This window comes from Balaenoptera acutorostrata, chromosome 2, assembly GCF_949987535.1.
Source record: "Balaenoptera acutorostrata chromosome 2, mBalAcu1.1, whole genome shotgun sequence".
Lineage (NCBI taxonomy): Eukaryota > Metazoa > Chordata > Mammalia > Artiodactyla > Balaenopteridae > Balaenoptera > Balaenoptera acutorostrata.
Window position 1 is genome coordinate 62,700,939 of NC_080065.1, and position 22,709 is coordinate 62,723,647.

General features: G+C 34.3%; 1 protein-coding gene across 2 annotated transcripts in view; it reads right to left on the reverse strand.

The window, feature by feature from the left end:
• Positions 1-22,709, reverse strand: part of CERT1 (ceramide transporter 1) — a 128,479-nt gene that overhangs the window by 49,029 nt on the left and 56,741 nt on the right. For both annotated transcript variants that reach the window (XM_007175902.3, XM_007175901.3), the window contains 4 exons: positions 22,421-22,559; positions 17,241-17,324; positions 5,601-5,758; positions 1,374-1,466 (listed from right to left, as the gene is read on the reverse strand). In XM_007175902.3, coding sequence (XP_007175964.2) covers positions 1,374-1,466; positions 5,601-5,758; positions 17,241-17,324; positions 22,421-22,559 — 474 coding nt within the window. The remainder of the gene's footprint in view (positions 1-1,373; positions 1,467-5,600; positions 5,759-17,240; positions 17,325-22,420; positions 22,560-22,709) is intronic.

The following is a 22,709-nucleotide window of genomic DNA, read 5'->3' on the forward strand; positions in this document are numbered from 1 at the left end:
GAAAAACAAATACCGTATTCTAATGCACATATATAGAATCTAATGATTGATGATGAACCTAGTTGCAGGGCAGGAATAAAGATGTATACAGAGAATGGACTTGAGAACACGGGGTGGGAGGGGGAAGCTGGAGCGAAGTAAGAGTAGCATCAACATATATACACTACTGAATGTAAAATAGTTAGCTAGTGGGAAGCAGCAGCATAGCACAGGGAGATCAGCTTGGTGCTTTGCGATGACCTAGAGGGGTGCAATGGGGAGGATGGGAGGGAGGCTCAGGAGGGAGGGTATATGGGGACATATGTATGCATATGGCTGATTCACTTTGTTGTACAACAGAAACTAACACAGCATTGTGAAGCAATTATACTCCAATAAAGATCTATTAAAAATAAATACATTTTAAAAATAAATAAATAAAATAAAATAAAATAAAATAAAATTACCGCTCAAGTCTCATACTATGGATTTTCACAGTTGGAAATCAATTCCAAGGTAAAAAATATTGTCAAGAGCAGGTCTTATTTTTTCCTTTCTAGAATAAAAATGGCAGGAAATTTTTCTTCTACTTTCGTAAGTACAGTCTAACTTTTTTACCATTCTTCTTCTATGTCAACGATACTCCTTGCCACTCCTGTATGTGTTTGTATATGGAGAGGCAAATTTTACTAACTGCTTAACAAATAACCAAAAGGGGAAAGAAGCTGGTTTCAGACATTTTTCAAATATAAAGGCAAGACAATTTGAACAGTTCATGCTTTGCTATGGATAAGACCTCACAGTATACAGCACAGACTAAAATCTTTCACCTGTAAAGTTCTCAGGTTTTTCCTCTATAGGTTACTTTTGTTTAAAAAAAAAAAAAAAGAGTTAGGGACTTTCCTGGCGGTCCAGTGGTTAAGACTCTGCATTCCCAATGCAGGGGTAACAGGTTCGATCCCTCGTCAGGGAACTAAGATCCCACATGCCTCATGGAGTGGCCAAAAAATAAAATAAAATAAACTATCTATAGATTTCAAATAATAAAATTAAAGAAAAAAAGAATTAGAATGTTATATCAATAAGTATCATCCTCACAGGGGAGACAAAAACTTGTCCTATAAAGTAGACAGGCCTAGTAATAAGCCTTTTAAAGCCCTTTAAAGCTTTAAAGGTGAAAGGTGAAAAAAGAAAAAATCTTGTAGGTGAAAAAGAAAAAAATCTGTTTCAGGGTAAGCCCAGCATATATACATTATGAAATATTCAAAACATTTAAAAGTTACAAAAGTATTATGTAAAAATTAATCACTTTTGTGAGATTATATATATATATATATATATATATATCTCGCCTATGTGTTTCTCTTTCTAAGACCAAGAATATAACTTCATACCTCATAATCTGGTCCTCCAAAGTGAGATTTTTTCTTAAGTTCTGTCATGGCATTTTTGTATGCTTCCTCTATTCTTCTTCTCTTCTCACTTTCCTATTTAAAAAAAAAAAGCAAGTGAAAAATTTATCATGTCAAGTGGGATTTTCTCTACATTTCATCAAAATTTTATAACTTGGCCCAAAAATAACTCCACTTCTGTGAAAAATGAGTATTCTTCTGCCCAAGAAAACACTTTTTTCTGGGCCATATATCACATACAAGCTACCACTTAAAATACCACTAAGATCACCTTATAGGTAGGTTATACATTTAAATGGATTAAGTAACTACCAAAGTGTCTACACTTCAAAAAAAAAAAAAGGATAAATTAGCACCAGAGAAAGGCCTACAATATACATTCACGTGTTTGTTTCCCCCAGTAGGAGCTAAATTAATTTTGTTACAGAGAAAAAAGGCAAGTAATGGATGCCAGGAAGAAAGTAACTCAATTATTGGTAGAATCAATAAATGCAAAAAGATATTCTAAAGAAAGATACCTTTCTTATACTTTCCAACTGCTGGTTAAAATTATTTTAGAGCTGAAAAAGAGCTTAGATTTCTACTTTAACCTTCTCCTTTTATAGACAGGGTCTATGGCTCTAAGAGTTTGCTAAAAGATCCAAGGACAAAATGTAAAAAGGCTGGCCTTGGCACCAACCTCAAACTTTTTTTTACAATAATGGACTACAATGAGTCAAACGTGATATTAAAGCCCTACAAGCTTATAAAGAACCTAATGCCTTTATTCCCTCACCTCAAATATTTAAGGGCTAAATTAAAGTCCACAGCGAACTCACCCAGAGCTTAACTACTTCTAAAAACCCTACCTGAATTAAGCTAGTGCAAATCAATGAGTTAGTTCATTAGGCCCAAAGATTAACTGATTTTTGTGTACTGAACAGAAAACAGGACTACAGACCCATCAGAATGGCTAAAATTTAAAAACACAAAAAATCACCCACAAAAAAAATGACAATACCAAGTGCTGTCAATGGTGAAGAGCAACTGGAATTCTCACCTACTGCTGGTGGGAATATAAACTGATATAACCACTTTGGAAAATTGTTTGCCTCTACCCACTAAAGCTAAGCACATACCTCATGAATCGATAATTTTACTGCATATATCTACCAAAAGATGCGTACAAGAATGCTCACAGCAGCTTTATTCACAACAGCCAAAATATAAAAAGTTAAATGTCCATCAGCAGGAAAAAGGAAAAAACAAATTGAAGTCATACAATGAAAATTCATAATACAACGAACAGCATACAGCAATAATACTATACAACAATAAAAAATAATAAACTACCACTAAAAGTTACAAGATGAATGAACTTCACAGTCAGTGTTGAGGGGGTGGGGGAGCGAGCCAGACACACGAGTATATTTTGTATGATTCCATTTACATGCTGTTCAAGAACAGGCAAAACTAATCTATGACTGTATAAGTTAAAACTGTGGTCACTTCTTGAAGTACTGGTACGGTATGGACTAGGAAGGGGCATGAAGAAACCTTCTGGGGTGCTATAAAAGTTCTATATCTTGATTTGAGTGGTGGTTACAGGGGAGTATACATGTGTATAACACTCGTCAAGCAGTACACTTAAGATTGGTATACTTCACTGTATATATGTTAAACCTTAATTTTAAAAAATGAACAAAACAAAAACACACAACACAGTAATAATATTAAAAAGATTTCAAGGAAAGCAAAAAAAACGTGAAATTACACACTTGTGAATCTACTAATATAAGCAAACATCTTCAATGAATAATTTTTTTCTTATTAACATTGTTAACAACTAAAATTTGTTTAATCTTAGAATTTTTGGTCTTCCTGGACACGACTGGCTAAAAATTAAGTACACTTCTTCCAGAAAAGAAGGAATTATTTTTATAGGTAACTAAGAATATTCAATTATTTAGCTGTAAGAACAATGGAAATGACGTTAGAAATGTACATAAGAGTTATTAAACATAAAATCAGAGAACTATTATATAGAGATTTGTATGTATGTTTTACACATCTATTGTATGTGTATATCTGTTATATACATAGATAAACATATATTAGAAATCTACATAATACAAACAGCTATTAAATAGCTATTATTATATCAACTATCACCTACTTAATCACTCTCATTAGAGTTTTAGCTCCTTGAAGAATGATTTCCTGTACACTACTGTTTTCTCATTTCTAGCTTAGAGTCTAGCACACAAGCATATAAATACTTCTTGAATAAAACAACAATTTCAAGTAAACCATATTGTTAACACTGTATTTTCCTCCTCAATTATATGAATTACCTAAAAGATATGTTTGTTGATAAACAACTCTCTCTATTCAAGAACTTCCTAATCTTTACAGAGTGTGTATATATACATGTATGTATGCACATACACATATGTATATACACACACATGTATATATATACACACACTGAATATATATGTATATACTGTGTATGCACACACACACTTACAGTTCCTGTAAAATGTAACTGGGAGCCTATATCAACCTTGAGAAAAAAATTATGGTGCAAAAGGTGAATAAGATTTGATATCAGATAGACCTGTAAAAGGATTACAAATTACAGCCATTTGCAGATTTCAATTAATACTACCATCTTTTGTGGCTGTTATTTGGTTAAATGTGGTCTAACAAAACTGTTTTTTCATGGATCCTTTGGTATAGTCTACTTGTTGCTACCCAATAAAGAAACAGAATGGATAAGATTACCGACATTGAAGACAACTGCAAGTTCACATCCCTTTCAAATAAGAAATTTGATTGACAAAAAGATGGGGAAGCCATGTCTTATTTTTAATGAATTTTTTTAGGCAGTGTGGTTAGAGCATATGACTAGAGATGATGATCCTTTAGTGAAGGATAAGTAGACTGAAGAGAGGGGAGCTTAAGAGAAAGTTGCCAAAAAGTTTTGAATAAGCTAATCTGGATAAGTTGAATGATTCTCCTGAACCATTAGTCTAATGGATTTAAGGGACTGTCCTGTTTTCTCAGTGCTATTTTTTTGTGTGAACAGAGAATCTTCTAAAAATTGAATTTGATCCAAAATTGAAATCTATGACAACATAACAGTTCTACTCCAAAATAATAATGAAGTATCTGCGTGTACCTTAAATGGACATTTTCATTGCTTATTTTAAAAGAATACATATTGCTAGTCAACCTGCCTTACTCTCACATGCACCTAAGAATTCTGACCAATTCTCTTTTCTTTAAACATGGGGACCTTCTTAAACATACAGTGCTGTTTAAATCCTGTAGCCATTCTGCTATTACATCAATGATGACATTGCTTTCCTTAGTGTTCTGTTCACATTGATAAGACCTCCAAATACCGCAAGCAATATGACTCACTAATGAATGATAAGATTCTGATTGATGTCTGCCCTAATATCCAGAGCTGAAATATAGAAGAGTAAAATTCTTCTTATTCTGCTACTTAACACCTCTAGACAAGTCTCTGGACCTCAGCTGCTGCTTCTATAAAATGATGGCATTGGACTAGAACTAAATTCTCTAAGGTATGCTTTGGTTCTAAGATTTTACTGATGTTAAATTATAAGCAAACGTTTTCCTACTAAACAAATTCACTGAGCCAAATTCTACTTCACACTCGAAACTAAAGATTCATATTATTATTATCAGTGCTGCAGTTTAAACAAAGGTGGGAAAGGTGAACATAAGGCAAATGTTCAAGGAACAACAAAATGTGTGTTAAAGGATATCACAATGACCTTAGAAAACATACATGGCCATGAATGCAATAAGTTAATATTTAACTTTATAAATTGGTGTTTTTAGTAGTTCATATAACTTAAGTACAGTTTCATGTATTACACAATAAAGCTAGGAAATGTCAAATGGTTCATTACTTCTATTCCAAAGCATTACTATTGCCATAACAAAAACTTTTATGTTAAAATCCAATGAAGAATGCATATTGTACAGTAACCAAATACATAACTGGTGAATCTCATTAGAAAAATGAGTTTAAGATGCTCACAAAGTTTCAGAGGAGTAGTACTACCTGCTACTTCTCTCAATCCAATAGATTTTTCCCTAAGAAGTTAGTTTGGTTTAAATGTTCGATCAGTACATAAACAAACAAAATCTGATTATTATTATTATTTTACAAAGAAGAAAAACAAATCTTACCTTATCCAGTCTCTTTTGCCAGCTGTCCTCACGTTTTACCATTAGTTCAATACAATGAGAAAGTGTAGCAAGGATTCCAGCAGTAGTTGCTTTAAAAGTTATTGCCTCCCCTTTAAAGTCTATACCATTAATTCCTTTTGGTGTTACATGTGGAAATACTGAAAAAAAAAAATTTATTCACTAAAAATCTTTTTAACAAAGAAATCATTCCTCAGCACAACTTAAAATTAGAAAATTTTTAGAAAACTATCACATCAGAGTAGACTTTCAAACTGTAATTTCCTTCCTGTTGGCCAACATTTTAAAATTTGCATCCATCTCTATGAGCAAGGAAGCTTGTGACAGCATATGTACTCTCAAGTCCTTTTTTCTGGATTCTGTTTCCTGAAATCTATTTGCTATGCTGCACCCAGTGAAGAAAGTGGTAGGTGGAATAATACTTTAATAATAACACTCAAGACAGCCTAGAGTGAGACCTAATTATGGCAAGAACTACCTTACATTTTGAGAAATCCTGAATTTAAAAATATCTGAAAAGAAACTGTGGAAATGAATAAGGTAATATGTTAAAATTTAAATAAATGTCCAAATATAATTTGGGGACCAATGCACACATTAAACAGTTATGTTTACATATTATAATTTTAATTCAAAGTTAGTCTTTGAATTAAATTAAAAATCTTAAAACTCATAAGATGCAAATAAGAGAGCATAATATCTTATACTATAGTTAATAAGAAACCTTTTCAATAGAACTCTTTAAATGAAATAATGATACTTTAAACTTTAAAAACTCATATGTAGATATGACAGCAAAGGCACAATCCATAAAAGCTGACAAACTAAACTTCATCAAAATTTAAAATTTCTGCTCTTGAAGGCATTGTTAAAAGAATGAGAGTTACAGTTATGTAGGATAACTCAGTCTAGAGAGCTAATCTACAGTTAATAAAATAATGGTAACTGTGAGGAGATATATTAATTAGCTTGACTGCAGTAATCATTTCATCACGTACACCAAATCATCATATTGGACACCTTAAATATATGTAATATCTATTTAAAATTTTTTTAACAAAGAATGAAGAGACAAACCACAAACTGGGAGAAAATCTTTGCACAGAATATGTATGATAAAGGACATATCCTTTATCTATATATATATTATATTAATATAGACATATTCTGTATTATAATATACAAAATATAGTAATCTCAAACTCAACAATAAGAAAACATATAACCCAATTAAAAAACTGAACCAAAGAACTGAATACACATTTCACTATAGAAGAGATCGGGATGGCAAATAAGCAGATGAAAAGATGCTCAATACTATTAGTTACTAGGGAAAAGCAAATTAAAACTACAGCGAGTACCACTACACACCTATTAGAAGACTAAAATTTTAAAAGACTGACCACGTCAAGTGTTAGTGGGGGTTTGGATGAACTTGAACTCTCATAAATATGACTGGTGAAATGCAGCTTGGAAGGTTTTTAAAAGGTTAAATACATACCTACCATATGATTCAACCATTCCACCTCTGGGTATTTAGCCCAAAGAAATAAGGTATATGTACATAAAAAAAACTTGTATGTGAATGTTCACAGCAACATTATTTATAATAGCCCCAAACTGTAAACAACCCAAATGTCCACCAATAGACGAATGGACTGAAGAAATTGTGGTTGTTATCTATACAAGGGAACACTACTCAGCAATGAAAAGAAATTAAATACTGATACGTACAACAATGAGAAATCTCAAACTAAGAAAGAGATCAGGCAAAAAAACTGAGTTCATTTACATTAAATTCTAGAAAATGCAAACTAATCTATAGTGACAGAAAAATCAGTGGTTGTTTGAGAATGGAGGGAGGAAGGGAAGACAAAAGGGATGGAAGAAACTTTTGAGGGTGATGGACATAATAATGGTCTTGATTGTGGTGACAGCTTCAAGATAATATCAAAACTTACCAAACTGTACACTTTAAATATACGTAGTTTACGGCATGTTAATTATATCTCAGTAAAGCTGTTTTAAAACCTATTTTCTTTTTCTTGTATTTTCTGAAAATCCTTCCTATCACTGTAACTTCTATATTTTCTACAATTCTTACCAAGATTGATGTTTTATTACAAACTACGATTTTTTTTAATAATCAACTTAGAAACTAAAAGTCACCTGTGTCCTATATATGACAATGTGTGCCATTGTAATAATGGGTCCTCCATGCTGTTTGCTAATTTATATAGAGTCAGTACAAGATGAAAGACCAACATAAAACGTCTTTGAAAAAACTTTTAGAAATGTACCTCTTCGGCTGCACTTAACTACTTTCAGAAGCTGTCACCCTCAAATCCTTTTCAGAATGATACAAGGGTTATGTAACAGATTTTTAAACTTTCAAACAGTTGAAAGTAAGTGTCTCAAACATAGTAAGGTCTCTGAAATAAATTTCTCTCATATTACATCTGTTAGGAAATGAAGGTCATGAAGACAAAACCTCATCTTAATTTGTCATCCACTGGGCTCCTCTAAGTACTGGTTACTTTGATTTTTGCTTTAAGTCTCTCATACCTTATCTTGTAGAACTACATTAATCTTGATGGAAAAACTTAAGCAAAACCCCAAAGTACTCAATAATTTTAGATGAGCATACTCATCTAAATGTCCCAGCTGACCACAAGGGAAGGAAGATCTTCAAGAGACAAGGTGGCATGCCTTAGTTTCTTCTGGGAAAATGATACACTGTAGCAAAAGGAAGTTGCAAGTATGTGAATGTAACCATGCTTATGAAGGGCAGAGATGAAAGAAATTATAAAATAATCTATAAACCTAGATTTTTAAGTACTTAAGCTCTTAAAATTATCATTCAAATCTATAGTTCTTTTAGTTGAACTGACGTTATAGAGTTCAAAATTCTTTTAAAGGTGCTAACATTCAGAAAATCACAGAACCCAGAAGCTAACATCAACATGTCAAAAATAAAAACAAATACTGACAGAAGCCAAGAGATTTCTAATCCTTTCATTTCATTAAGACTCCCAAACACTAATTTAAATAGTAGGCAACCTAAGGGGGAATCCCCAGTTTCTGTGGTGAGGATTTTTTCATTTCCCCACCTGAAATATTCCAAATGACTGTGTCCTTCTGGACATACAGGATGGCAACTTTGTTTAAATCTCTCCTCACCTGTCTACTATGATAAAGAAGAAACATGGCTTAAGACTATGACCATGTTATTAATCGTACTAGGGTCAACAATCAACTGGTTTGGGACTACTGGTCTATTATAGATATGATTATTCTAACAAAGTAAGATACAGTTGGCTAAAAAACTAAATTTAAAATATTCTCACATGAAAAATCTGTGAGCTAAAAGATGTTGAAAAGTGATCTGTGGCTGGTCCAACTTCTTCACTTAGACAATTAATGTATGAGCATCTGCACACAGACTACGTGGGAGAAAAGGACAAGACGATAATCATGTTTCATAGAGTAATGCATGTTCCATTAACACTAAATTGCCTCTCAATGAGTTTCATCAAGAGTATACCTTGATTTGACAGATTAGTTAATATTTACTGTCATTATTTTATATAGTAGATGACAATATGCTCTTGTATATTATTTACAAAACAGGAATAGATAGAAGTTTAAAAATTGGTTAGAAAATATGGTTAAATATATAGTTGGATGGGAACAACTGGAAAATATAATAGATATAAAAAAATCCATGCAAGTAGCCATCTTTGACATGTAATTAATACAATTAATCATAAGAAATAAGGGTTTAGGGGTAGGAAATTTCTGACTTTAGATTGATTTAATCTAAAGTAGAGGCCAGGGAATTCCCTGGCAGTCCAGTGGTTAGGACTCTGTGCTTTCATTGCTGAGGGCCCAGGTTCAATGCCTCGTCATGAACTAAGATCCTACAAGCTGCATGGTGCGGCCCCCCCCCCCCAAGAAAAAGTAGGGGCCAAAAAATTGAACAGTACTGTCAGTGAATTTATTTACACTTTTTTAAAAATTTAAAGTGTACGTTTTATTTATTTATCATTTATTTATTTATTTAGCTGCGCCACACAGCTTATGGGATCTTAGTTCCCCGACCAGGGATTGAGCCCAGGCCCTCGGCAGTGAAAGCACAGAGTCCTAACCACTGGACTGCCAGGGAATTCCCTAGTCTTTTTATAAATACCAGCTTTATTGAGATATAATTTTCACAGCATAAAATTCACTCATTTAACACATACAATTAAATGATTCTCAGTATATTCACAGAGTTGTACAAGCATCACCACAATCAACTTTAGGACATTTTTATGAACCATCCCCTCAAATCCCACATACATTAGTAGTCACTTCCCATTTCCTCCAACCCTACTGCCCAGTCCTAGGAAACCACTAATACACTTTCTGCTCTATGATTTGCCTCTGAATATTTCATATAAAGTAACAATGAGTGGTCTTCTGTGACTGGCTTCTTTCACTTAGCATAATATTTTCAAGGTTCATCCATGTTACAGCACATGTCAAGTATGTTATTCCTGCATATGGCTAAAAAATGTTCCATTTTGTTTAACCATTCATTAGTGGATGGATGTTTGGGTTATTTCCACTTTTTGACTGTTATGAATAATACTGCAATGAACATCCATGTACACGTTTTTATATGGATGTTATGTTTTCATTTCTCCTGAATGTATACCTAGGAGTAGAACTGCTAGGTCAAATGGTGACACCATGTATATATAATATGTTGAGGAACTGCCAGACTGTTTTCCAAAGCAGCTACACCATTTTACATTCCCACCAGCAGTGTATGAGGGTTCCAATTTCTCCACATCCTCAACCAACACTTGTTATGGTATTTCTCTCGAATTACAGCCAGCCTAATAGGTGTGAAGTGGTGTCTCACTGTGGTTTTGATTTGCATTTTCCTGACGGCTAATGAGTTGAGGACCTTTTCAGGTGCTCACTGGCCATTTGTATATCTTGTTTGGAAAAATGTCTATTGAGATGCTTTGCCCATTTTTGAACTGAGATATTTGTCTATTATAGATTTGTAAGAGTTCTTTATGTATTTTAAATACAAATCCCTTACCAGATAAATGACTGGCAAATGTTTTCTCCCATTTTGTGGGTTATCTTTTCACTTTTTGATAGTTTCCTTAAAGCACAAAAGTTTAAAATTTTGCTAAAGATCAAGAAAGCTTTGCCTTGCTCAAGGTCATTAAGATTAACTCCTATATTTCTTCTAAGGTTTTATGGTGTTAGCTCTTTTAATTAGGTTTTTGATCCACTTTGAGTTAATTTTTGTGTTTGTGTGAAGTAGGGGTTCAACTTCATTCCTTAAATATGGATATCCAGCTGCCTAACACCATTTTTGAAAAGACTTTTTTCCTCACTGAGTTGTCTTGGCACTCCTGTGAAAAGTCACATTTATTTTACTATAAATGTGAGGGTTTATTTCTAGACTCTCAATTCTATTCCACTGTTCTATATATCTTTCCTTATGCCAGAACTATACTTTACTGTTGCTTTTGTAGTAAGTTATGACATTGGAAGTGTGAGTCCTCCTACTTTGTTCTTTTTCAAGACTGTTGTAGCTACTTTGGGTCACCTGTATTTCCATATGAACTTTAGGATTAGCTTGTCCTCTTGTGCAAAAATCCTACCTAGGATTTTGGTAAAGACTGGATTGAATCTACAGGTCAATTTGGGGAATACTGAATTTTTAACAATATTAAGTCATCTGATCCATGAACAGGGCAAATCTTTCCATCTATTTAGGTCTTCTTTAATTTTTTCAATAATGTTTTGTGGTCTTCATAATATAAGGTTTGTGCTTCTTTTGTTAAATTTATTCCTAGGTATTTAATCCTTTTCGATGCTGCTATAAACAAAACTGTTTCCTTAACTTTATCTTCATATTCTTCATTGCTAGTGTATAAAAAATATTGGGTTGGCCAAAAAGTGCCTTCAGTTTTTAAGTAAAAATAAAAGACACATTTTTCATTTTCACCACGAACTTTACTGAACAACATATGCACCCTTTTGTTCCACCAGCTTCTGCCATTTTTCAAGCAACTTCATAAGTCCATCTTCCCAAAACTTTTTATCTTTTCGAGCAAAGAACTGTTCCAGGTGCCTTTTATAGCTTCCAGGGAATTGAAATTTTTTCCATTAAGAGAATTTTGTAAAGACCAAAATAAATGGAAATCCGAAGGTGCAATGTCTGGTGAATATGGCGGATGAATCAGAACTTCTCACCCAAGCCGTAACAGTTGTTGCCTGGTCATCAAAGAAATGTGCGGTCTTGGGTTATCCTGATGGAAGAGTATGCGTTTTCTGTTGACTAATTCCGGATGCTTTTCATCGAGTGCTGCTTTCAGTTGGTCTAATTGGGAGCAGTACTTGTTGGAATTAATCTTTTCATTGTCCAAAAGGAGCTCATAATAGAGGACTCCCTTCCAATCCCACCATATACACAACATCACATTCTTTGGATGAAGACCGGTCTTTGGTGTGGTTGGTGGTGGTTCATTTCGCTTGCCCCACGATCTCTTCTGTTCCACATGATTGTACAGTATCCACTTTTCATCACCATCACAATTTGTTTTAAAAACGGACTATTTTCATTACGTTTAAGTAGAGAATCACATGTGGAAATATGGTCAAGAAGTCTTTTTTTTTCTTAACTTATGTGGAACCCAAACATCAAAGCGATTCACATAACCAAGCTGGTGCAAATGATTTTCAGCACTTGATTTGGATATTTTGAGTATGTCGGCTATTTCCCATGTGGTATAACGTTGACTGTTCTCAATTAATGTCTCAGTTTGATCGCTATCAACTTCAACTGGTCTACCCTACCATGGAGCATTGTCCAGCAAGAAATCTCTAGCACGAAACTTCACAAACCACTTCTGACGTGTTTGATCAGTCACAGCACCTTCTCCATACACTGCACAAATCATTTTTTGCGTTTCAGTTGCATTTTTACCTTTCTTGAAATACAGCATAAAATGCTGAAAATGTTGTTTTTCTTCCATCTTTAATATTAAAATGACTACACAAAATTTCACCAATTTTGATAGATCTTTTTTTAAATGCACGCTGATATGCCAGCTGTCACATACAATCTAACAAAATTGTTTTGAATGACGTTAAAGACAACTAAGTGCTACTAGAGTCATCTTACAGAAAAAACTGAATGAATCTTTTGGCCAATCCAATACAATTGATTTTTCGTATACTGATCTTATATCCTGCAGTCTTAATTTATTAGTCCTAATAGGTTTCTAGTGGATTCCTTATGATTTTCTCTATGTAAGATGATGGCATCTTCAAACAGATAAAGTTTTAATTCTCCCTTTTGAATCTGGATGCTTTTTATTTATTTTTCCTGCTCAGCTGTCCAGGTAGAATCTCTAATACATTGTTGAACGGAAGTGGCAAGGTTGAACATTAGTTAGGAACAAGGTTATCTTGTTCCTGATCTTAGGGGGAAAGCATTCAGTCTTCCACCATTAAAAGTGATATTAATTGTGGGTTTCACTAAGAGATACTGGTATCAAGGCAAAACTGGCCTCAGAGAATGATTAGTGAGGAAGTGTTCCCCTTATTCTACTTTTTGGAAGAATTTGTGAAGAACTGGTATTAATTTTTCTTTAAATGTTTGGTAAAATTTACCAGTGAAGTCACTGGAGCCTGGGCTTTTCTTTGTGGGAAGTTTTTTTACTAATTGTATCGCTTTACTTACTATTGGTCTATTTGGATTTTGTAGGTCTTCTCGACATAGTTTCAATAGTTGGTGTCTTTCTAGGACTTTTGTCCATTTCATCTAAGTTATCTAATTTGTTGGTGTACAGCTGTTCATAGCATCCCCCTATAATCTTTTTTATTCCTGTAAGGTATAAAATGTAATGTCCTCCCTTTCATTCCTGATTTTAATAAGTTGAGTCTTCTCCCCTTTTTTCTTTATCAGTTTAGTTAACAGTTTGTCAACTTTGTTTTTCAAAGAATCAACTTAAAGTTTCATTGATTCTCTGTATTGTTTTTCAATTCTCTTTCTTCTTTATAATAAATGTGTTTCACCTACAAATTTCCCTCTAAGTACTGTGGCAGACCGTAAGTTGTGGCATCTTGTGTTTCTGCTTTCATTCACCTCACAGTATTTTCTAATGCCCTTTGTGATTTTTGTCTTTGATCCACTGGTTATTTATGAGTGTGTTAATTTTTAAATATTTCTGAATTTCCCTAATTTCTGTTATTAATTTCCAATTTCATTCCACTGTGGTTGGAGGACATACTTTGATTTCAATCCTTTTAAACTAATTAAAGCCTGTTTTGTGGCCGAGCGTAAGGTCTATACTAAAGAATATTCCATGAACAATTGAGAAGAATATATATTTTTCTATTGTTAGGTGGAGTGTTCTGTGAATGTCGACTAGGTCTGTTTATTTAGACTATTCAAATATTTTATTGTCTTGTTGATCTTTATCCTACTTGTTCTATTCATTATTGAAAGTTGGTTATTGAAGTCTCAAACTATTACTATTGACTTGTCTCTTTGGTCAGTTTTTGCTTCATGTATTTTGGGGCTCTGTTGTTACATGCAAATACGTATTTTATTGTCATAAAATCTCTCCTTTTGTCTCTAGAAATATAATTTTAAAAAGATGGTATAGAGTTTAACAGAAGAAAACTTATATTAGAGGTAGATAAGAAGTTTGTTCACAAAAGATTGAGGAAACATTCCTTTCACTGTGATCTAGAACTCTTAAAAGTCTTTAACTAAGGAAGGTGTTTTCTAATTCAAAAATTTCTCCTCTGCTCTAATCTTCAAATTACTTTAATTGCCTTTCTTCTCATCTTAGAATATCTGGAAGTTTTACTCCTGTTTTAGTCTTCGCCCCATACCCCCCATTCCTATTCTTGGCATATTTACTAGTAGGTTGGTAAACTAGTTCTAAATTTTAAAAAACTTTAGTATAGTTACATCACAATATTTGATCTAGACCTAATCTTTAATAATGGCCCTAATGGTGAGAACATTATAATGACCACTCCCAAGAACAGAGTATTATTTTTCCCTCTTCCAATAGCTGATCAATCTAGGACTAAGACCCTGTTTTTGAGAGATGACTGAAATACCCTAATCCCAGACTACAATCAAGTAGTTCCAGATTTAAAGACTATATGCTCTGTTTACTTTACCGGCTTATATTCAATGCTTCTGACTAACTTATTTCTAGAGGTTAACCATAAAAAGATACTTTCCACCTATGATGATTTTCAAGAGTTAATTTCCATCAACATTAAGAAAGGAATTCTTTTCTTTAATTGAAATATAGTTGATTTACAATGTTGTGTTAATTACTGCTGTACAGCAAAGTGATTCAGTTATACATATATACACATTCTTTTTCATATTCTTTTCCATTATGGTTTATCACAGGATATTGAATATGGTTCCCTGTGCTATGCAGTAGGACCTTGCTGTTTATCCATTCTATACATACCAGTTTGCATCTGCTAATCCCAAACTCCCAATCCATCCCTCTCCCACCCCACCTCGCCCTTGGCAACCACCAGTCTATTCTCTGTCCATGATTCTGAAGAAAGGAATTATTTTAAACAGTGAATTCCCCAAGTATACTTAAAACATCACTCGTGATTTTAAAAATTATTCAGATATCTTACAGGATATTTCTCTAAATGACTTTAATAACCCAGTCTTCTATTGCTTGGTTTCAGTCTCTTCGAAAAAGAGATGTTGGAGGCTTCCCTCAAATGTCTGGAGATCTAGCCAGATCACATTTAAGAGTTAGGTACTGGAAGCTCTACATACACTAGCAGGGCTTTAACTACTGGACTTCATCAAAGGGTGATCTGGTAGTGAGACAGCTTTTTCATGATGGACCCTGCAAAAGCTCTCAGTCTTTTCTCTATGGCCTTTCAGTGCCTCCAGAGTTAACTTTTAATTTGGTATCAGAAAATTTATGTCCAGTTTTGTATCAGAAAATATACTATGGAAACAGGGTAAGAGAAAGAAGCTGGAGATTACATCTTTCCGTGTATAGACTTTCATTTAGTCCCCGGCTACCAGAGTTCTTAGAGAGAAGCAGAATGGTGAGGCTGTTGGATTTGAATAGTCAGCATGTACATTTCTACTTAATTACTTTACTGATAGGCCAATACAATCTATCTTTTGATGTATCTGGTACTCCTGAATCTAAAACTCTGCAGTTCAATTTCTACAGAAAATAAGCTTCCATTCTCTTTTGGGGAATACAGATGGGGCAGCTGAGTGTATGTGAGATGATGGAAGATTGGACCTGAGAATTTTACAACTTCTTTCAATAATTTTTCCCATATCCAAACGAAATCTTTTTTCTATTAAAGCAGATTATTCACTGTAAAATTAAAATGTAACAGAAAGAACCTTCCCAAAGTAATCCTCTAATTCCATAAAGACATATCAATCCGGATGACTCAACAAGGTTCAACATTTTAGCCCCAAGTCATAAGGAAAACTTTGTAATAAGAAGCTAGTATTCTGCAAGATTGAGAGCAGAGTAGGTTATAAAGAAGAAGAGAACCATTAGGAAAATAAGAAACAGGAAGAGGAAAGAAGGAAAAGGTGGGGAAGAGAAGCATTAGATTTAGTATCAATATTACAATATTCCCATATGATTTGTGAAATTTCCATGCATATAATTGTTAAAAAAATTATTTGAAAATATGCCACGGCCACAGATTTTACTTCATATTCTTTCATAACTTCAGCAAAAATAAGCATAATTAGATTAACTCTTTTTTTTTCACAAAGGCTTATTTGCAACTTAAAAAGTTTTAGGAATCCATGCCAGCTTTTTCTTAGCATATGTTAAAAGAAAGCACTGACCATGAATCACAGGTTTCTGTCGCAACCTCCCTGCCCACCCCTGCCCCATACATAGATTCCACACATAAGTGATACCATGCAGTATTTGTCTTTGGTTTATTTCTCTTAGCATAATGCCCTCCAGGTTCATCCATGTTGTTGCAAAACACAGGTTCCCAATGAACAATTAAGAATTCCATCTAATGAGTGAGCCCTTATAAACAGAGCAACAATTAACTGATATATGCAGTAAACTGATACATGTAATAAACCACCTTGCTCCTGAGTCTATAAATAATTGTGCTGTGAAATCAGTGATTTCAATAATTTTCCTTTAATAACACTGATTATATACTTTGCAACACCAGTTTATCAAGTGGAGAGAGAAAAGAACATTAACAGAGAGAAATACACTCTAAAGAAACATTCAAGTTCCATTACAATGTTTCCTCCCTAAGAAATACCTTTTCAGTACTAGAAACTGATTTTACCAAATACTGCTGAAATAAGAGGCCAATGTCTAAAATTTAGAATAAGTCTTTGTCAGATGAGCTGTCAGATTATTTAATGTCAGAATGTGTATTTTACCTACATGTTTTTTCTTAGAAGAAAAATTTCGCTTTCCAGCTTAAAAAAATTTTCTTAACTATTCCATTAATTATTCTTGTTACATAGTTAGTTATTATGTAACTTTAGAAAGTGTATTTTACCCAACTGAGGGGGAAAATTTTACTACTTACCCTTTTCTTTATTGCCATTGGTATTATGCAAGAAGTCTCCATCAGAACGTGTTGTAGGAAAGTCATCTTCATCATCTTCTACCACTAAGTAAAATATATTTAAGGATATCAGGATGAAAGCACATAGAAATTAACCAGTTTATTCTTATGTTCAACGGAGTAAATACTCTGGATTCTCTGAGTACATGGTCTTATTCATCTTTGTATTTTCAGTGCTTATCAATGTATGCCCAATAAATATGCTGTGGAATGTCTTTAAATACATTATTATAAAAACTGTACCCATTCTCATTTGTGCAAGGGATGGTACTGAGATACGATTTATTCTGTCCTTTAAGTCTTTCTATCTCTTCCTCCTGACCTTGCGGAGATTTCATAATTCTACCAGAGGCCTACAAAGACTGAAGAGGATGGTAATGGTACATGCAGAAGATACTTTACCTTGCCTCTAGGATATGCAGGGAAAATATAATGACTTATAGATGTGATATCGATTTTAATTTATCCCACTGTGTCTGTGCCTGGACATCCATTTTAACCTACCCAATTCCAGAAAATACAGAATCCCCTGTGTTCTTCCACATACCTCTTTCTTCTACGTACTATCCCTTTTCCTACTGCCTAACATACTTAATCCTCTGCACTATGTATTCCACTTCTTAGTGCAAATTTCTAAACCTCAGCCCCCAACCTTATTCTCTGTTTTTGAATGGCTTCTTTAGTTTATTATCTTTTGAGGAACTCCCTTTCTACAGGATAAATCTTCACTTTAAACTAATGTCTTACTCCTTGCCTATCTCTCTTTACGTCAGGAGTAATTTGGCTCTATGAGGAACATTTCATCTATTTTTAACTCTCTCTCCAATGGATGCAAAGCCCACTACTATTCCTTACTCCCTCCCCTGACTAAATGGTAGTAATTACTATGGAAAATACCTTTATTCTGTACTACAATTTTCTAATTACTGGGCTATTTCATTTTTTCATCACCTGAAAATTTTGCACTCATCTATAACAACTTTTTCAAATCATAAGCTGCTATTATCTACTAACACCTACTATTTTATAACCAGCTAACTGCTATCAGCGTCCAACTGACATTTTTCTTTTCCACATCCATCATTCCTACAGACTTCAGTATCCATATTGAAGCCTCTGCAAACGTCTTAGTTCCAAGATTAATCAAATTCCCAGATTCTGTGGATCTCTGTCTTTTCATCAATAATTTGCAAGTATGGTCAATTCTAAGAAATTAACTACTACAGTGCTGCTCTGATTTTAAATCATTACTGATTTTAAATCATCAGACAACATCCTGACCTTGACTCATTACTAATCTGATTAACTGCTCTTAAATACTGAAATGTCTGCATTTCACTTGTCTCCTCAGTATCCACCTTGGGTTCCTAAAGATTCACTTTCATATCTCTAACCATCTAATAGCCTAGTACTACCAAACAGGGATTTTCAAACTTCTTTTTCTAGTAAATACTCAAAATATAAAACTGATGGAAAACAAGAGCTGCTCTGGCTAAAAGAGTGGCCCTCCCCCTTTCCTTCCCAACCAAGCACTCCTTGTCCATCATTGAGGCACCTTTAAGGGATGTCTGACATGAATTAAAACCACTGTCCTAATACAAATCTCCCATCCCAATCAGACTGATCTCCCTTACCAGCCCTCAAATCTATTATGCTAAATTCCATCTCTGGATCTTGTACATTCCTGCTTTCATTATCCCTGCAATAATCCAAATCAACCACATTAATAATAGCAACTATTATTGATTTTTTGCTATTAAGCACAGGGCTAATATACATATTCTCATTTAAATCTCACAATCATATGTGCTGGATACAACATCCATGTTACAGAGGAAAGAGATGTGCAGAAATGTTAAGTAATCTACTTCAAGTCATCAAACTAATAATGAATAGAAGAGCAAGATTAGAACCTTTACGTTTAACATGGTATATATGTCTTGTTTTAAAATATATGTTTAGGTCAGAGATAATGTCTTCTACTTCTGTAATCCTAGAGTATCTGGACCTAAATGGTTAACTAAATCTTACTGGAGTGTGAGGTGTGTGAGTATGTGTGTGGTTAAGTCTCCTTACTAGCAATTACGATAAAACTTTTTAAATGAAAACATTGAATACCTAAAATAAGAGCTTGCTATTATCATTTCAATGACACACTTAATGAAGAACAGTGATTCTAAAAATTTTTAAGTCACAGATAATTTAGTCTTGATAATTTAGTGAAAGTACATCTATAGAGATCCTTAGGTCAGCAATTCCAATCTATAGTCGAAGTAGGAAACTATGGTCCATGTTCTTATTTCACCTTTACCCAGCATGTACTCTTAAAAACATCATTTCTTAAAATAGACATTTATAGGGAAATCAGTTGTTATATGCTGAATTGTGCCACAACCAAATTCATATGTTGAAGTCCTAACCTTCCTGTACTCCAAAATGTGACTGTACTTGGAGACAGGGTCTTTACAGAGGTAACCAAATTAAAATGAGGTCATGAGGATGGGCCCTACTTCAATATGACCAGTGTCCTTATAAGAGGAGGAAATTTGGACACAGACACTTACAGAAGGAAGATGATGTGAAGACACAGGGAGAAGATGATCATCTACAAACCAAGGAGAGAGGCTTAGAACAGATCCTTCCCTCATGGCCCTCAGAAGAAACCAAACTTGCCAAAACCTTGATCTCACATTTTTAGCCTCCAGAACTGTGAGGAAATACACTTCCGTTATTTAAGCCACACAGTCTATAGAGTACTTTGGCGATGGCATCCCTAACAACTAATACATTAGTCTATGACTGTTGCTATATAATCAAACATGTTTAAAAATATTTTTCTAATCTTCTACACAACATGGTTATTATTACATCCCAACTTCCACTCCTTCCACTATCACTTTTGTCTTTAAAATGCTATATATTATTGACGTGAATCATTTAAAAATAAACAAGGAATCTAAATCTGTATACATCCTGTTTTAGTTTAAAGGGCTGTCTGCAAGTAAATGAAAGCTGATGTGTAATGTCTAATTTGACAAAAAAAAAAGTATACATACTTTTTTAATTAATGAGAAATAGAAGTTCAACTCTCTTTATTTTTAGAGAAATAAACATTAAATGTTAAAGAACCAAAAACTTAAGAGTGTATCAAATATAAAGAACTTCAAGGATACTTTAGGTAAAATTAAGTGCTTTAAGAGGAATATGGGTTTCTGCTTCAGGCAAAGATGGAATAACAGGGAGAAAATTTATCCTCTAGCATGAAACTAAACGATCAGACAAAATATATGAAACAATGGTTTTCAAGATACTGGATATCAGGCAACAAAGGACAATGATCCCTAAGGGCTGGGGAACAAATGATGTGAGTCCTGTGAATGCTCCAGCTTACTGCCATGGGAGAGTTTCCAAGCTGTAGAGTAACGAGAAACCCAGGAGGAGCCTGGTAGACTCTCTGAGGTGAAGAAATGGAGCTGAGAATCCAGAGAGACAAAGGACACTAGAGTTCACAAGGCAGAGTACTTGGGAGGAGAGAACTGTACAGGGAGAGAACTCTGGAGATGGGCAGAAGGTCCCCCTGAGTATTCAGCAGAGTACTGATAGCACATACAAGTTGAGGAACTATAGAGGTCATAGAAAGAACCATCTGAGAGGATTCCAGGGAAGAGTACCCAAAGCCTATGTGGGGCAGGGAAAAGCACCTGTTCCTGCAACATACACCTGGAACAATTCACAGGGAATTGGCTAGAGAATGCGAAACTGCCTTGCCACAGTAGTAGGGAGAAATGGAAATACATTATTCTAAGGTTCTTATACAATACAGGAGGTGGGTATATTACTTGAAGGGAGACTGTAATAACTTAAATGTGCATACTGTAAACCCTAAAGTAGCCATTATAATAACAAAGAGTATAACTAAAAAGCCAACAAAGGAGATAGAAAATGGAATTATAAAAAATACTCAATCCAAAAGAAGGCAGAGAGGGCTTCCCTGGTGGCGCAGTGGTTGAGAATCTGCCTGCCAATGCAGGGGACACGGGTTCGGGCCCCGGTCTGGGAAGCCGTGGAGCAACTGGGCCCGTGAGCCACAACTACTGAGCCTGCGTGGTGCAACAAGAGAGGCCGCGATAGTGAGAGGCCCGCGCACCACGATGAAGAGTGGCCCCCACTCGCCGCAATTAGAGAAAGCCCTCGCACAGAAACGAAAGACTCAACACAGCCAAAAATAAATAAATTAATTAATTAATTAAAAAAAAAAAGAAGGCAGAAAAAGGGAACAAAGAACAGAGAAGACAAAAAGAATATGTAAGAAGGGGTGAGCTCACATCCTTCTACTCCACCATCTTGCCAGCAAGTCAACAAAAAGAACATGAACTCAGATCAAAGACATTTAATAAGACCAAGAAAAGAAACCATGTTAGGCAACCTAGTTATACTGGGTAGGAACTTAGCATGATTTAGTAATACTGTTATGAGTAGTTCATTTTTGCCCATTATAACAAATTAAGAGAAAAACTGAAGAACAGATATTGACACCACCAGTAATATTTAGCAGTAACAAATGAAAAGTAACTTCAAAATTCACATTATAAGTTAACTAAAGATAATCTCTCTTAAAAAAAAACTCACTAAAATTACTTTTACATGCATATGTAATTCCATTATTGACTTCTTCTATGAGAAAAACGCCAGAGGAAGGGAGGGTGACAGAGGGAAGGAGAGAAAGAGAGGTAAAGAGGGAGAGGAAGAGGAAGAGCGAGGGACAAAAAGATCAACTGACTCCAGATCTGGAGGATTTAACATAAACATATGTTTGTCTCTAAGACTCGTCATAGGGTACATGTGTTAGACATGATCATGTGAAATGCCCCATATTATCAAGATGATATTATATTTTTTAATGGAATAAAGAGTTCAAAAACCATTTTAAAATCTTCAGTGATATCTGGTATGGGTGATCAGATTAATTAGGATGTTATTAAAGTATACAAGTTATGTGGACACTGAAATCTGTTACATTAGAGGTGTACAGCGAAAGTGACTATAATTACCTTCATCACTTAAAGACATTACCCTTAAGATCAAGAGGTTTTAAATCCATTCATTCTCCAAGTAAAAATAGTGGTAATAGCCTAATTAACCTTTATCCCTTTGAAGTTCATCCTTGGAGACAGCATCAGCACAGGCATCAAAGTACTTCTGTAGAGTATCGACTTGTCTGCATAGGATATCTCTAAAGGTTTCCATTTCAGCCAATTTCTCACGTAAACTGTGGCCCTTCTGCAAAACACAATATGGGGGGATGTAATCCAAGTTAACAAAACTAGAATTTATTTATATTTAGTCCCATCGTATTTCATCACCTTTTAAGGTCTGTATCTTACTATTGAGGGCATGGAGTAGGGAGAGTTGTCAAGTTCAATGTATTAT